This window comes from Sylvia atricapilla, chromosome 7 (genome assembly GCF_009819655.1).
Source record: "Sylvia atricapilla isolate bSylAtr1 chromosome 7, bSylAtr1.pri, whole genome shotgun sequence".
In the NCBI taxonomy this organism is placed as follows: Eukaryota; Metazoa; Chordata; class Aves; order Passeriformes; family Sylviidae; genus Sylvia; species Sylvia atricapilla.
The window spans coordinates 948064-964498 of NC_089146.1; the positions used below are offsets into that span (position 1 = coordinate 948064).

At 47.8% G+C, this 16435-nt stretch overlaps 4 protein-coding genes and 2 pseudogenes across 10 annotated transcripts in view; all 6 read left to right on the forward strand.

Annotated features, from left to right (window-relative positions):
* The window catches only part of LOC136363287 (UDP-glucuronosyltransferase 1A1-like), a 45891-nt gene that overhangs the window by 18288 nt on the left and 11168 nt on the right, over positions 1-16435 (forward strand). Inside the window, exon 1 of one of the 7 annotated variants that reach the window (XM_066322360.1) lies at positions 12254-13162. The exons of 3 other annotated variants lie outside the window; for them this stretch is intronic. In XM_066322360.1, the coding sequence (XP_066178457.1) occupies positions 12308-13162 (855 nt within the window). In that variant the 5' untranslated portion in view covers positions 12254-12307. Of the gene's footprint in view, positions 1-12253; positions 13163-13978; positions 14881-16435 lie in introns of those variants that run through there. 3 more of the 7 variants (XM_066322362.1, XM_066322366.1, XM_066322367.1) reach the window with 3 other exon arrangements.
* On the forward strand, positions 1811-2987 carry LOC136363769 (UDP-glucuronosyltransferase 1A1-like). Its single transcript, XM_066323253.1, has 2 exons — positions 1811-2676; positions 2817-2987. Exons 1-2 carry the CDS (start codon positions 1825-1827, stop codon positions 2985-2987), a joined length of 1023 nt encoding a protein of 340 aa, XP_066179350.1. The 5' UTR covers positions 1811-1824.
* Positions 3868-5791, forward strand: LOC136363770 (UDP-glucuronosyltransferase 1A1-like; annotated as a pseudogene).
* On the forward strand, positions 6238-7119 carry LOC136363771 (UDP-glucuronosyltransferase 1-2 pseudogene; annotated as a pseudogene).
* LOC136363772 (UDP-glucuronosyltransferase 1A1-like) lies at positions 8462-9412 on the forward strand. Its single transcript, XM_066323254.1, has 2 exons — positions 8462-9352; positions 9404-9412. Exons 1-2 carry the CDS (start codon positions 8501-8503, stop codon positions 9410-9412), a joined length of 861 nt encoding a protein of 286 aa, XP_066179351.1. The 5' UTR covers positions 8462-8500.
* Positions 10207-11978, forward strand: LOC136363773 (UDP-glucuronosyltransferase 1A1-like). The gene is made up of 3 exons (XM_066323255.1): positions 10207-11082; positions 11309-11325; positions 11939-11978. Exons 1-3 carry the CDS (start codon positions 10231-10233, stop codon positions 11976-11978), a joined length of 909 nt encoding a protein of 302 aa, XP_066179352.1. The 5' UTR covers positions 10207-10230.

Below are 16435 nucleotides of genomic sequence, written 5' to 3' on the forward strand. Positions count from 1 at the left end.
GTCCAGCCTTACCTGCTACAATGTTGTGAGTCCCTCCCATGGGCGAAGCAGTCTTCCTACAACTGTTTGCATGGGTCATTTTAGTTCATGGGGGGCAGTCTTTTGTGGATGAGCTGTTCTAGTTTGGAAGCAAGGGCCTTCTTTTTCTATCTCTGGAAGTAAGGGTCTTCTCTCTCTGAGTTTCTCACTAGATCACAGCTTTTCAGCATCCACCCATTCGAGCATGAGCACGCTTTCTCACAGGCTGCAGGTGAAATCTGCATCCCCCCATGCACTTCATGAATTACAGGGAAGAAGTTTATTGTATTGTAGTCCTCAGCACAGCTTGCAGAAGAATCTCAGCTCCAAGGCCCGGAGAACTTCCTCTGTCCTGTCCCTTTTTTTCACTGACCTTAGTGTCACCATGTTGTTCTCATGTGTCTTCACTTTTCCTTCTTCTCTGACTCGGGAGAGAATTGGTGTCCATATATTCCTTTGTTCTCAAGTTCTATCAACTGAAAAGTTTTTACAGAGTCTGCAGTGCTGAAAGGTTGATCTCGTCTGGGCTCCTCATTGGGGAATTTCTCGCCATGCCCCTCACTGCTGGTCATGTGCTCCCCGCCGGTGCCGTGGTGGGCGGGAGAAATGCAGCAATTGATATGACCGATCAGCAAGTCTCAGTTTATTTAGATGAGTTTATACAATTTATAGCATGCTTAATGAGGCTCATAGTGCTAAAGCGAGCTCACTGTTGGTTACATGATAAAGTGTTAACTCCCCCTACCTCTGCATTCCTGTGGTCCAAGGACACGGTGCCCTTGCCTATATAGATACCAAGGAAAATCTGCTGCCACTGCTCCTGTCTTTTCTGCTCGCAGCACACCTAGTTAAAAGTGGCCAAGAAAGCAGTTTGTTGTGAATGCTGCTGAGGTAACCCAGGCCACATGAGCACTCCCAGCCCTGGAGCTGACCGCACGGTCTCAGCCATGTGGCCACTCATGGCACTGGGATGGACCTAGCCCATGGCATGGCCCCGGCCAGGCCAGGAAGAGGCCCAGCAGCCCCCTCACCACCCCTCATAGGAGAGAAAGAAAGAGGAATTGTGCATGTTTTCTCATTCTTAAACGTACCACCACAGAAGCATTACTAACTTATCTAATTGAGGTACCCAATATGTCCGTTGTCACAGCCTTCAGGAATAGCAGTTGCTGAACAGAGAAGAGGTTTCAATGAGCTTCTCTTTCAGAAGCAGCCTGTGTGGCTTCCTCTGCCCCCACAAAGAGCCAGGTTGTGTTTAAAAAAAAAAAGAAGTGATCATAAATATCTTCTCAAAAAACAGGCACCATCCTTCCACCTCTTCTATCTTCTCAGGCTGGAAAACATCTCAAACAGCTGTTCCATAGCTGCACTGGGGTCTAGGTCTCCTAGAGATGAGTTTTCCAAGGGAGAGGGGACAGGCCTTGCTTGGTCCAAAGGGTGATGTGCATGTGAGATATCTTCTGCATGTGGCATGTCTCCTGTGTATGCAGAAGGTCCAGCCAGAGGGAAAGAATGCAAAGTGCAGTCCCAGAGACACATCCACTTCCTTCCTGGGACACTCTTTACTGTTCTTCTGATAAAGATAAATGGGAGTTATCTGGTGATTCTATGGACTTGGCAAGAGTGCCATGCTTGTTCTGCAGCCTTTTATCATGTTAGGGATTACACATTCACTACCCAGCACATAAAATAGGGATCCACAGTTGGGCTGGGGCACAGATTTCTTGCAAGAGTAGAGCAGGTGCCAGCACTGTGGTGCTGCAGTGGGTTTCCTTTCCTGGTGGCACTGACCTGATCCATACAGGAATGGCCCCAAGGCTCAGTCCTTCTCCACCATCTGTGCTTCTGCTCCTGTCCCTGCTGGGTCTGGCTGCTGCTGGGAAGCTCCTGGTGGTGCCAGTGGATGGGAGTCACTGGCTCAGCATGCGAGAACTCCTGGACATGCTACAGCAGAGGGGACACGAGGTGGTCGTGGTGGCACCTGAAGTCTCCTTGCATATCAAACCATCCAAGAGCTTTGTGATGAAAATGTACCCAGTGCCTTTCACACAAGAAGAGATGGATGAAGTTTTCAAAGGGTCAATAAAGGATTTATTTGAAGAGGGACCATTCCTGGAAAGAGTTATTAGACAGTATCATCAAGCAAAGAAGACCTCTGCTCTGTTCCTGGCCACCTGCACCCACTTAATCCACAACAAGGAGCTCATGAAGTACCTTGAGGAGACCAAATTTGATGCCGTCCTCACAGATCCTTTTCTCCCCTGTGGGCAGATAGTGGCGGAGCACCTTTCCCTGCCTTCTATCTATTTCCTGCAGCAAATTCCATGTGGTTTGGAATACCAAGCCACCCAGTGCCCAAATCCCCCTTCCTATGTCCCCAGAGCATTTACAGAACTTACAGACCACATGACTTTTCTCCAGCGGGTGAAGAATATGATCTATCACATCCCAAATTTTTTCCTCTGTGATGTTGTCTACCAACCTTATGCAGAACTGGCTTCAGAATTCCTCAAGCGGGAGGTGACCGTGCCGGATCTCCTGCGCCAGGCTTCCATTTGGCTCATGAAGCTGGACTTTGTCTTGCAGTTCCCAAAACCCTTGATGCCCAACATGGTTTTGATTAGTGGAGTAAACTGTGCCTACAAGAAGCTAGATCAGGTGGGTCACCCTCTGTTTTTTCGTGTTGTCCTTGCAGGCTTTGGAAATCTCAGGGAAGCTGAAATGCAGCATTGGCCAGGAGGGTGGTTTTTCTACTGCTCGAGCTTTGCAGAGAGGTGCTGGTTGTGGTGTCTGTGAAGGATTATGAGAGTAGAAAGGTGGAGAAAGTGCTGTATATGGAATTAGCTCTTCGAGACTCCCCACTGCGCCTGTGCCTCTGCTCCAGGCCACCTTTGGATTACAATGGGTTCCTCAGGGCCTCTTCCAAGCCTCAGGGCTTTTGCTGTGGTGCCAGACACACTTTGGATTGAGGACGTGTTCTTTTATCCTCTGGCCCAATCTGGCTGATTTCCTCTACAATTCTGTCCTCATTTTTTCCTTTCATGAAGGATTGGCAATCCTAAGCCTATGGCCTTGAATGGTCATCGGCTCATCAAACATTGTCATCTGGAAGCACATTTGAGGTGTCTCTAAGAACCTCCTATCAAAGCATGTCCAGTTAGGTCAGGATGTTCCATTCTCTGTCTTGTCCAGTTTTCAGTGTGCCAAAAATCTCTAATTTTCAGTGACTTTGTGTAACTTGGTACTCTCCTAATGACTGATCAATGTGTGTGTGGGGCTGGCAAAGCCTTTCAGTCAGGTGCAATGCCTAATTACCAAGTTGTTGTAGTTGGGTCTGGTGTTTACTGAGAAATGCACCTCAGGCTTCTCTTCTTGTTGCCTCACCACGTCTTTCTTTACCTTCTTTCTTTTTGATTTTTTCTGCTTTTTCACCTGGGTATTTCCAAAGCTGGAATGTGGAGGAATGTGGCAGGCTGGGGGCTCTCATGTTGAGAAGCAGCCTGTCTGTTTGCAGGCAGATCTCAGAGAATTTTGGCTTGGTGCTGGCTGTGTGAGCTGGGAGAGCCAATTTCAGAGGTCTCAAGGGGCTACAATGGATTGGCATGTCCTGCTCAAAGGTGACAAATGTGCCAAGGATTTTGTTGTAAAGTGTAAAGCTGATCTGGTGCACCACCCACATTTATCAGCTACCTGAACTCTGCTGCTGGTTTTGCAGCCTACTATCACACCAGTGATTACAAATTTACCACACAGCAAATAAAGTTGTACAAAGGTACAAAGTTGGCCTGTGGCACAGATTGCTTAAAAGAGTGCAGCAGGTGTCTGTGCTCCAGTGCTGTGGCGGGTTTCCTTCCCTGGAGGCACTCACCTGGGCTCTGCAGGAATGGCTCCAAGGCTTAGTGCTTCTCCACCAGCTGTGCTTCTGCTCCTGTCCCTGCTGGGTCTGGCTTCTGCTGGGAAGCTCCTGGTGGTGCCAGTGGATGGAAGCCACTGGCTCAGCATGCGGGAAGTGCTGGACACCCTGGGACAGAGGAGATATAAAGTGGTCATGTTGGCACCTGAAGTCTCCTTGTACATCAAACCATCTGAGACGTTTGTGATGAAAACGCACTCAGGCCCACTCAGCAGCCAGGAAGAGAGATTTCAAAGCATTTGAAGAGGGATCTTTTGTGGAAAGATTTCTTGAAGTGTACAAGCATATGAAAAGACTTGGTAATTTGGCAGTCAACAGCTCTTGCAAAATCATGAGCCAGTGAGCTACCTTGAGGAGAACAAGTTCAGTGCCCTTCTTACAGACCCTATATTACCTTGTGGCGTGATCCTGGCAGAGCATCTTTCACTTCCATCCCTGTATTTCCTATGAGGAATCCCGCGTGGGTTAGATTTTGAAGCCACTCAGTGTCCCAATCCTCCTTCCTATGTGCCCAGGGCATTTATAGACAATACAGACTGAATGAGCTTTCTCCAGTGGGTGTAGAATCTGCTCTTTGACATCCCAAGTAGTTTCCTCTGTGATTTTGCCTTTCAACCCTACTCAAAACTGGCTTCTGAGTTCCTGTAGAGCGAGGTGACTGTCCTGGCACTCTTACGCAAGGCCTCTGTTTGGCTCCTGAGGTTAGATTTTGGGCTCGACTATCCAAGCCTTTGATGCCCAACATCGTTCTAATTGGAGGAGCAAACTGTGCTCACAAGGAGCTACCAGAGGTGGGTCACACTGTTTGTAATTCTTGCTCCGATGGATGTCTGTATTCAGATGGGTGGAATTCTGTTTTGTGATAGAAATTGAGCTCCCATTTTGAATGAGTAAACTTACTCCTCATGACAGGAATTGTTTTCATCTTGCTTTGTTGCTGACTTTCCACTTCCTGTGTAGTCAGCTGTTCCTTCCAGCTTTTAAGTGCCTCTCAGTTGAAGGGAATCACCATGGTGTTCTGGCGGACGTCTCTGATGGGATGTTGATGCCACTAGCAAAGGGATTGTCAGAATTTGTGGACAGTGAGACAAAGTCTTGGGTTCCTTTAATGACGAGCCCCAATGGGATGTCCCAGAGAACCTTAAAAACTCTTTCATCGCTCCGAAGTCCAGCTCCAGATACCTGGAGCAGGTCTGATTTGACACACCCAGCACCGCATGACTGCCACTGATGGTTTGGGTGCAGCCTTTTACATGATACCGACTGCTCCATTGCGCCTTATGCTTGGGTTCGCTGCGGTCCTGACACCATTCCTGGGCACAGTTCCTCCTGGAGAGCCTCCTCTGCTGCTCCAGTGATGAGCCTGGGAAGTTGGGCGAGCTCTTTTGGTGCCCTGGCTTTCTCTTCATTCATATTCCTTAGGATTTGTGGAGTGTAGGGTGTGATTACAGGGCTGCTCTGGCAACTCCACCCATTGCCAGCTATGGAGGTGACTGTGACACCTTACAGAGATCTCCCATATACAGTGGGACTGGCCATGTGGGCATTCCCACAATGCCACCACAGCTGGACACCATTTGGTATTTTGTCAGTGACCAAAACAAAGCCAAAATTAGGCCTTGAATTGTTCTGTGGAAAGTCCCCCTGAAAAGTGCTCATAAATTTCTGCTCAAACCTCCCAGCTCACAAAGCCAACCCTTGCATGCCTTGGGGCAGGTCTGGAGCACTGGAAGTGCTGCTTGATATGGGTTATGTGTCCTGTAGAACCTGGCTTCATCCTTCCATCTTCTTAGTCTTCCCAGTATAGAAACCGTTTTAAAAGAGGTGTTCCACTACTGCCGTGGGGTCTGGGTGTCCTAGAGATGAGTTTTCCAAGAGACAGGGAGAGGGGACAGGCCTCGCCTAGGGGAAAGCAGAGACTTCTGCTGGTCCAAAGGGTGATGTGCATGTGAGATATCGTCTACATGTGGCGTGTCTCCTGTGCGTGCAGAAGGTCCAGCCAGAGGGAAGGAAGGCAAAGTGCAGTCCCAGAGCCACACCCGCTTCCTTCCTGGAGCACTCTTTACTGTTCTTCTGATAGAGACACATGGGAGTTATCTGGTGTTTCTATGGACTTGGCAAGAGTGCCATGCTTGTTCTGCAGCCTTTTATCATGTTAGGGATTACACATTCACTACCCAGCACATAAAATAGGGATCCACAGTTGGGCTGGGGCACAGATTTCTTGCAAGAGTGGAGCAGGTGCCAGCGCTGCGGTGCTGCAGTGAGTTTCCTTCCCTGGTGGCACTGACCTGATCCGTACAGGAATGGCTCCAAGGCTCAGTCCTTCTCCACCATCTGTGCTTCTGCTCTTGTCCCTGCTGGGTCTGGCTTCTGCTGGGAAGCTCCTGGTGGTGCCAGTGGATGGGAGTCACTGGCTCAGCATGCGGGAAGTGCTGGACATGCTCCATGAGAGGGGACATGAGGTGGTCGTGGTGGCACCTGAAGTCTCTATGCACATCAAACCATCCAAGAGCTTTGTGATGAAAATGTACCCAGTCTCCTACACAGAGGAAGAAATGGAGAAAACTTTCAAGGGATTCCTTCAGGTTTCATTTGAAGAGGGATATTTTTTTGAAAGATTTTTTAAAGTAATGGAAGGTATGAAAAAACTTAGTGAGTTTTGGGTCGCTAGCTGTGAACAGTTCCTGCAAAACAAAGAGCTCATGAAGTACCTTGAGGAGGGTGAGTTTGATGCCATCTTTACAGACCCTTTCGTACCTTGTGGGGCAATACTGGCAGAGCATCTTTCACTTCCATCCCTGTATTTCTTACGAGGAATCCCGTGTGGGTTAGATTTTGAAGCCACTCAGTGTCCCAAACCTCCTTCCTATGTGCCCAGAGTACTTACACACCTTACAGACCGCATGAGCTTTCTCCAGCGGGTGGCGAATCTGCTCTTTGACATCCCAAGTGTTTTCCTCTGTGATTTTGCCTTTCAACCCTACTCAAAACTGGCTTCAGAGTTCCTGCAGCGGGAGGTGACTGTCCTGGAACTCTTACGCAAGGCCTCTGTTTGGCTCCTGAGGTTGGATTTTGTGCTTGACTATCCAAGGCCTTTGATGCCCAACATCGTTCCAATTGGAGGAGTAAACTGTGCTCACAAGGAGCTATCTCAGGTGGGTCTGTTGTTAATTCCTGCTTTCTGATGGATGTCTGTGTTCAGGAGGGGGGAAGTCTGTGTTGAGATAGGAATTAACTTCCTATTTCTGGGGACTGAGGTGAATCCTCATGAAAAGAACAACTTTCTTCTCACTTTTTTGCTGTGTTTATACATCCTGTCTAGGCCGCTGTTCCTTCTGGCTTTTAAGTGGTGTCAGTTTTAGGTAAACACCAGTGTCTTATAATGAGGGTTTGTGGTGGGACATAGATTTCACTAGATGAGGGATTGTCAAAATTTGTGAATAGTACGAAAAAATGCTGGGTTCCTTTAATGAACTGCTCCCTTGGGCAGCCCCAGAAAAGCTTAACAATGCTTTTTTGATAGACAAGCCCAGCCCTGATGCTTGGAGCAGGTCTGATTTGACACAGTTTGACTAGTACTGAGGGTTTGGGTTTTGGTTCGGGTTTTGGGTGCTGCCTTGCTGATGATGCCATACTTTGGGTTCTTGTGAATGCTGCAAAGAGCCCTGAAAGAGCCCAGAGGCTCCTAGAGAGCCTCTTCTGATGCTCCAGGGCAGAGCCTGGCGAGCTGGGTGAGTTCTTTTGATGCCCTGGCTTTCTCTTCAGTCCTGTTTCCTTAGGATTGGTGTGCTGCAGGCTGGGATCAAAAGCTGCTGTGGCAATTCCACCTATCCCCAAGTGTGGAGGTGGTTGTGACATCTGACAGACATCTCCATGCAGAGTGGCACTGGCCACATGAATATTCACACAGCTCCACCATAGATGGACATCATTGGTGATTTCTCAGTAACAAAAACAAAGGCAGAATTAGGTCCTGACTTTTTCTGTGGAAAGTCCCCCTCAAAGAGAGTTTGTAAACCTTTGTTCAGCATGTGGCATCATCCTTCCATCTTCTCTGTCTTCTCAGTCTGGAAACTGTCTCAAAAGAACTGTTCCACACCTGCTGTGGGGTCTGGGTGTCCTAGAGATGAGAGGGAGAGGGTGAGAGAGGGGGGACAGGCCTTGCCTAGGGGAAAGGAGAGGCCTCTGCTGGTCCAAAGGGTGATGTGCATGTGACACATCTACACGTGGCATGTCTCCTGTGCATGCAGAAGGTCCAGCCAGAGGGAAGGAATGCAAAGTGCAGTCCCAGAGCCACACCTGCCTCCTTCTTGGGACACTCTTTACTGTTCTTCTGATAGAGACACATGGGAGTTATCTGGTGATTCTATGGACTTGGCAAGAGTGCCATGCTTGTTCTGCAGCCTTTTATCATGTTAGGGATTACACATTCACTGCCCAGCACATAAAATAGGGATCCACAGTTGGGCTGGGGCACAGATTTCTTGCAAGAGTGGAGCAGGTGCCAGCACTGTGGTGCTGCAGTGGGTTTCCTTCCCTGGTGGCACTGACCTGATCCGTACAGGAATGGCCCCAAGGCTCAGTCCTTCTCCACCATCTGTGCTTCTGCTCCTGTCCCTGCTGGGTCTGGCTTCTGCTGGGAAGCTCCTGGTGGTGCCAGTGGATGGGAGCCACTGGCTCAGCATGCGGGAAGTGCTGGAAATCCTCCAGCAGAGGGGACATGAGGTGGTTGTGGTGGCACCTGAAGTCTCTATGCACATCAAACCATCCAAGAGCTTTGTGATGAAAATGTACCCAGTGCCTTTCACACAGGAAGAGATGGAGAACGATTTCAAGGCATTTATACAGACTTCATTTGAAGAAGGTTCTTTTGTGGAAAGATTTCTTAAGATTCATGAAGGTATGAAAAGATTCAGAGATGTGTCAATTGCCTCCTGTCAACTTCTACTGCAAAACAAAGAGCTCATCAGGTATCTTGAGGAGAGCAAGTTTGATGCCCTTCTTACAGACCCTGTATTACCTTGTGGAGTGATCCTGGCAGAGCATCTTTCACTGCCTTCTGTGTATTTCCTACGAGGAATCCCGTGTGGGTTAGATTCTGAAGCCACTCAGTGTCCCAATCCTCCTTCCTATGTGCCCAGGGCATTTTCACAGCTTACAGACCGCATGAGCTTTCTCCAGCGGGTGAAGAATCTGCTCTTTGACACCCAAAACCTTTTCCTCTGTAATTTTGCCTATGATCCATTCTCAAAACTGGCTTCAGAGTTCCTGCAGCGGGAGGTGACTGTGCAGGATCTCTTACGCAAGGCTTCTGTTTGGCTCCTGAGGTTGGAGTTTGTGCTCGATTATCCAAGACCCTTGATGCCCAACATCATACCGATTGGAGGAGTGCACTGTGCTCACAAGGGGCTATCTCAGGTAGGTCACACTGTGTCTTTAATTTTTGCTGTGATGGATTTCTTTCTTCAGGAGGTTTGAATCTTATGTTGCTGATGGAAATCAGGTTCCCATTTTGTGTGGTTGGGAGAATACTCAGGAATTGTTCTCTCCCTTTCCATTTGTAGGCAGCTGTGCTGTGCCGCCTAATCTATAAAAAGGGATCTGGATTTGCTGTTTTCATTTAACTTATTCACAGCCATTTTGTGTAATGTTGTGTAACTTGGTACTCTCCTACTGACTGATGAATGAGTCTGTGGGGCTGGCAAAGCCTTGCAGTCAGGTGCAATGCCTAATTACCAAGTTGTTGTAGTTGGGTCTGGTGTTTACTGAGAAATGCACCTCAGGCTTCTCTTCTTGTTGCCTCACCAAGTCTTTCTTTACCTTCTTTCTTTTTGGGTTTTTCTGCTTCTGCACCTGGGTATTTCCAAAGCTGGAATGGGGAGGAATGTGGGAGCTTGGAGGCTCTCTTGTTGGGAAGCCTGTCTGTTTGCAGGCAGATCTCAGAAAATTTTGTCTTGGTGCTGGCTGTGTGAGGTGTAACAGCCAGTTTCAGAGGTCTCAAGGGGCTACAATGGCTTAGCAGGTGGCACTCAAACGTGACAAAAGTGCCAAAGGTTTTGTTACAAAACACAAGGCTGAACTGGTGCATCACCCTCATTTATCAGCTACCTGAACTCTGCTGCTGGTTATGCAGCCTATTATCACACCAGTGATTATGAATTTGGCACACAGAAGATAAAGCAGAAATATAAAGTTAGGCTGAGGCTCAAATTGCTTAAAATAGGGGAGCGAGTGCCAGTGCTCCAGTGCCACCGTGGATTTCCTTCCCTGGTGGCACTGACCTGATCCGTATAGGAATGGCTCCAAGGCTTAGTGCTTCTCCACCATCTGTGCTTCTGCTCCTGTCCCTGCTGGGTCTGGCTGCTGCTGGGAAGCTCCTGGTGGTGCCAGTGGATGGGAGTCACTGGCTCAGCATGCGAGAACTCCTGGACACACTCCAGCAGAGAGGACACGAGGTGGTCGTGGTGGCACCTGAAGTGACTCTGCACATCAAGCCAACAAAGAATCTTGTGATGAAAATGTACCCAGTGCCTTTCACACAGGAAGAGTTGAATAGAGATCTCCAAGGATCAATAAAGGATGTATTTGAAGAAGGATCGTTTCTGGAAAGAGTTATGAGACTTCATCAACGGGCAAAGAAGACCTCTGCTATGTTCCTGGCCACCTGCACCCACTTAATCCACAACAAGGAGCTCATGAAGTACCTTGAGGAGACCAAATTTGATGCCGTCCTCACAGATCCTTTTCTCCCCTGTGGGCAGATAGTGGCGGAGCACCTTTCCCTGCCTTCTATCTATTTCCTTCAGCTAATTCCATGTGGTTTGGAATACCAAGCCACCCAGTGCCCAAATCCCCCTTCCTATGTCCCAAGAGCATTTACAGACCTTACAGACCACATGACTTTTCTCCAGCGGGTGAAGAATATGATCTATCACATCCCAAATTTTTTCCTCTGTGATGTTGTCTACCAACCTTATGCAGAACTGGCTTCAGAATTCCTCAAGCGGGAGGTGACCGTGCCGGATCTCCTGCGCCAGGCGTCCATTTGGCTCATGAAGCTGGACTTTGTCTTGCAGTTCCCAAGACCCTTGATGCCCAACATGGTTTTGATTAGTGGAGTAAACTGTGCCTACAAGAAGCTAGATCAGGTGGGTCACCCTCTGTTTTCTCGTGTTGTTCTTGCAGGCTTTGGAAATCTCAGGGAAGCTAAAATGCAGCATTGGCCAGGAGGGTGGTTTTTCTACTGCTCGAGCTTTGCAGAGAGGTGCTGGTTGTGGTGTCTGTGAAGGATTATGAGAGTAGAAAGGTGGAGAAAGTGCTGTATATGGAATTAGCTCTTCGAGACTCCCCACTGCGCCTGTGCCTCTGCTCCAGGCCACCTTTGGATTACAGTGGGTTCCTCAGGGCCTCTTCCAAGCCTCAGGGCTTTTGCTGTGGTGCCAGACACACTTTGGATTGAGGACGTGTTCTTTTATCCTCTGGCCCAATCTGGCTGATTTCCTCTACAATTCTGTCCTCATTTTTTCCTTTCATGAAGGATTGGCAATCCTAAGCCTATGGCCTTGAATGGTCATCGGCTCATCAAACATTGTCATCTGGAAGCACATTTGAGGTGTCTCTGAGAACCACCTATCAAAGCATGTCCAGTTAGGTCAGGATGTTCCTTTCTCTGTCTTGTCCAGTTTTCAGTGTGCCAAAAATCTCTAATTTTCAGTGACTTTGTGTAACTTGGTACTCTCCTAGTGACTGATCAATGTGTGTGTGGGGCTGGTAAAGCCTTTCAGTCAGGTGCAATGCCTAATTACCAAGTTGTTGTAGTTGGGTCTGGTGTTTACTGAGAAATGCACCTCAGGCTTCTGTCCTTGTTGCCTCACCATGTCTTTCTTTACCTTCTTTCTTTTTGATTTTTTCTGCTTTTTCACCTGGGTATTTCCAATGCTGGAATGGGGAGGAATGTGGCAGGCTGGGGGCTCTCATGTTGAGAAGCAGCCTGTCTGTTTGCAGGCAGATCTCAGAGAATTTTGGCTTGGTGCTGGCTGTGTGAGCTGGGAGAGCCAGTTTCAGAGGTCTCAAGGGGCTACAATGGCTTGGCATGTCCTGCTCAAAGGTGATAAAAGTGCCAAAGGTTTTGTTATAAAAGAAGATGCTGATCTGGTGCACCACCCACATTTATCAGCTACCTGAACTCTGCTGCTGGTTTTGCAGCCTACTATCACACCAGTGATTACAAATTTACCACACAGCAAATAAAGTTGTACAAGGGTACAAAGTTGGCCCATGGCACAGATTGTTTAAAAGCACGGTGGAGTTGCCAGTGCTCCAGTGCTGCCACGGGTTTCCTTCCCTGGAGGCACTCACCTGGGCTCTGCAGGAATGGCTCCAAGGCTTAGTGCTTCTCCACCAGCTGTGCTTCTGCTCCTGTCCCTGCTGGGTCTGGCTTCTGCTGGGAAGCTCCTGGTGGTGCCAGTGGATGGAAGCCACTGGCTCAGCATGCGGCAAGTGCTGGAAATCCTCCAGCAGAAGGGGCACGAGGTGGTCGTGGTGGCACCTGAAGCCTCCTTGTACATCAAACCATCTGAGAAGTTTGTGATGAAAACGCACTCAGGCCCACTCAGCAGCCAGGAAGAGATAGAGAGAGATTTCAAAACGTTTTTATACTCTTTATTTGAAGAAGGATCTTTTGTGGAAAGATTTCTGAAAATGTACAAACATATGAAAAGACTCGGTGATTTGGCAGTCAGCAGCTGTCAACATCTGCTGCAAAACAAAGAGCTCATCAGGTATCTTGAGGAGAGCAAGTTTGATGCCCTTCTTACAGACCCTGTATTACCTTGTGGAGTGATCCTGGCAGAGCATCTTTCACTGCCTTCTGTGTATTTCCTACGAGGAATCCCGTGTGGGTTAGATTTTGAAGCCACTCAGTGTCCCAATCCTCCTTCCTATGTGCCCAGGGCATTTTCACAGCTTACAGACCGCATGAGCTTTCTCCAGCGGGTGAAGAATCTGCTCTTTGACACCCAAAACCTTTTCCTCTGTAATTTTGCCTTTCAACCCTACTCAAAACTGGCTTCAGAGTTCCTGCAGCGGGAGGTGACTGTGCAGGATCTCTTGCGCAAGGCTTCTGTTTGGCTCCTGAGGTTGGAGTTTGTGCTCGATTATCCAAGGCCTTTGATGCCCAACATCATACCGATTGGAGGAGTGCACTGTGCTCACAAGGAGCTGCCTCAGGTGGGTCACACTGTTTCTTTAAATTGCACTATGGTGGATGTCTGTGTTCAGGCGGTTTGAATCTTCTGTTGTAGATCGAGTTCAGAGTTTGGATGGTTGGAAGATTGCTCATGAATTGTTCTCTCCCTTTCCATTTGTAGGCAGCTATGCTGTGCCTCCTTACCTATAAACTGGGCTCTGTATTTGCTGTTTTCATTTCACTCATGTAGAGCCGTTTTGTATAATGTTGTGTAACTTGGTACTGTTGTAGTGAGTGATGAATGGGTCTGTGGGGCTGGCAAAGCCTTGCAGTCAGGTGCAATGCCTAATTACCAAGTTGTTGTAGTTGGGTCTGGTGTTTACTGAGAAATGCACCTCAGGCTTCTCTTCTTGTTGCCTCACCGCGTCCTTCTTTGCCGGTCAATTATTCTGCTTCTTCACCTGGGTATTTCCAAAGCTGGAATGTGGAGGGATGTGGGAGCTTGGAGGCTCTCTTGTTGAGAAGCAGCCTGTCTGTTTGCAGGCAGATCTCAGAAAATTTTGGCTTGGTGCAGGCTGTGTGCAGTCTAGCAGTAAATTCTGGAGTCTGAAGGGGGTTGTCTTGACTTGGCATGTCCGGCTCAAAGGTGACAGAGCTGCCAAAGGTTTTGTTACAAAACAAGCGGCTGATCTGGTGCATACCTCACATTCAACAGCTGCCTGAACTCTGCTGCTGGTTATGCAGCCTTTTATCAAACCAGTGATTATAAATTTACCACAAAGCAAATAAAGCAAGGGTACAAAATTGGGCTGTAGCACAGATTGCTTAAAAGACTGCAGTGGGTGTCAGTGCTCCGGTGCTGCAGCGGGTTTCCTTTCCTGGAGGCACTCACGTGATCCCTGCAGGAATGGTCCCAAAGCTCAATCCTTCTCCACCATCTGTGCTTCTGCTCCTGTCCCTGCTGGGTCTGGCTGCTGCTGGGAAGCTCCTGGTGGTGCCAGTGGAGGGAAGCCACTGGCTCAGCATGCGAGAACTCCTGGACACGCTACAGCAGAGGGGACACGAGGTGGTCGTGGTGGCACCTGAAGTCTCCTGGCACATCAAACCGTCCAAGAGCTTTGTGATGAAAATGTACCCAGTGCCTTTCACACAGGAAGAGATGGATGAAGTTTTCAAAGGGTCAGTAGAGGTATTTTTTGAAGAGGGACCATTCCTGGAAAGAGTTATTAGACAGTATCATCAGGCAAAGAAGTCCTCTGCTCTGTTCCTGGCCGCCTGCACCCACTTAATCCACAACAAGGAGCTCATGAAGTACCTTGAGGAGACCAAATTTGATGCTGTCCTCACAGATCCTTTTCTCCCCTGTGGGCAGATAGTGGCGGAGCACCTTTCCCTGCCTTCTATCTATTTCCTGCAGCAAATTCCATGTGGTTTGGAATACCAAGCCACCCAGTGCCCAAATCCCCCTTCCTATGTCCCCAGGGTATTTACAGACCTTACAGACCACATGACTTTTCTCCAGCGGGTGAAGAATATGATCTATCACATCCCAAATTTTTTCCTCTGTGATGTTGTCTACCAACCTTATGCAGAACTGGCTTCAGAATTCCTCAAGCGGGAGGTGACCATGCTGGATCTCCTGCGCCAGGCGTCCATTTGGCTCATGAAGCTGGACTTTGTCTTGCAGTTCCCAAAACCCTTGATGCCCAACATGGTTTTGATTAGTGGAGTAAACTGTGCCTACAAGAAGCTAGATCAGGTGGGCCGTGCTCTTGTTTTCTCATGTTGTTCTTGCAAGCTTTGGAAATCTCAGGGAAGCTGAAATGCAGCATTGGCCAGGAGGGTGGTTTTTCTACTGCTCGAGCTTTGCAGAGAGGTGCTGGTTGTGGTGTCTGTGAAGGATTATGAGAATAGAAAGGTGGAGAAAGTGCTGTATATGGAATTAGCTCTGGGAGACTCCTCATTGGTCTTGTGCCTCTGCTCCAAGTCAACTTTGGCTTTGGAGTAGGCTGTTGGTGATGCTGCAAGACACTTTGACTTGAGGACGTGTTCATTTATCCTCTGACTGATTTTCTCTATATTTGCGTGGGTTTGGGTTGTTTTTTTACTCTCTGCCAATGAAGGATTGGCAGTGCTTTGAACTGTCATCTGCTCATCAAACATTGTCATCTGGAAGGTCATTGGAGGCCTCTCTCAGAACCTCTTTTATCCAGTTCAAATTTTCCATGTTGCAGCTTGTGATTGTTGCCTCTTCTCCTGTCAGTGTCGACCCCATTTTGTTCTTTAACTTTTCATCATCTCCTCCAGTGATGCTGTAGTGCACATGTCCTGTGGCATGGGATTATCCCATTCCAGAGGCAGAACTTTGCATTTGCCTTTGGTGACTTTCATGAGGCTTTTATAGGCTCATTTTTACAGCTGTTATGTCCCAGGGCAGTGATGCTCCTTAGTTACATTTTCATCCAGCATAAAAAAAACGTACTATATGTTACTTTATTCTTCTAAAATAACTGTTGGATTAATTCCTTTTTTTAAGTATGTGTTTTCAAATAGATTTTGTGGTTTGCAGAGTATCTTCACAGATTCTATTTTTAATAATAGCTGTTGCCATTGGCTTTTTCAGATATTTGCTTAACAAAATGCTGAGATGAGGCTGATATTTCAGAAAAAGTCCAATCTCACGCAATAAAAATGGAGGATTCAAACTTGGCCCTCAGGCTAGAAAAGCAGAGATGGAATAAAGTGCAAAACTAAACCTATGAAAATAATTACGTCAGAGGTCTGTAAAATCTGGAAAATCATAGCTAAAGGCACAAGGAGAACGGATAGTTTCTCCTAATAATTGTCCTATGACTAACGCTGAAATGCCGCAAGCTTTGAGCAAACAAAGGGGGCCATTTTTTCACACCATGCCCCAAAAAACCCCAAATCACCTCTCAAGAGCCACAGATTTTCTTTTTTGTAGAAAAACCTACTGAATTTTAAAGGGATTTAAGGCATTAATAAGAGGTACAGGCTGTCTGCCAGGATTTGTAGGCTTACAGGAGAGATAATCTTGGGTTCCCTTAGCTCAGATATTTTCTGTACTGTTTCCAGCTTACAACCTTGGCACTCAATTCTGTATTTGTGCTTAGCTTTCTCCTGCTGTCTCACCTTTGGAATGGGCTGGGCTTGTGGACTTCAGTCCCTGCACTTGTAAACATGTGGAGGGTGTTCATGTGCTGCTCAAAATCCAGTGTCACAACTTCTATGAACTTTTGCTGAACTTTTCTGAATTTTTTTTTTTTTAACTTTTCTGAGCTTGGCCTCAAGGG

What these genes read in the sequence shown, in the direction of transcription:
- LOC136363769 (XM_066323253.1), top strand. Translation starts at nt 1,825, where the DNA reads ATGGCCCCAAGGCTCAGTCCTTCTCCACCATCTGTGCTTCTGCTCCTG. An exon ending in CCTACAAGAAGCTAGATCAG is followed by an intron (nt 2,677 to 2,816) that starts GTGGGTCACCCT and finishes GTGTCTGTGAAG; the next exon opens with GATTATGAGAGTAGAAAGGT.
- LOC136363772 (XM_066323254.1), top strand. Translation starts at nt 8,501, where the DNA reads ATGGCCCCAAGGCTCAGTCCTTCTCCACCATCTGTGCTTCTGCTCCTG.
- LOC136363773 (XM_066323255.1), top strand. Translation starts at nt 10,231, where the DNA reads ATGGCTCCAAGGCTTAGTGCTTCTCCACCATCTGTGCTTCTGCTCCTG.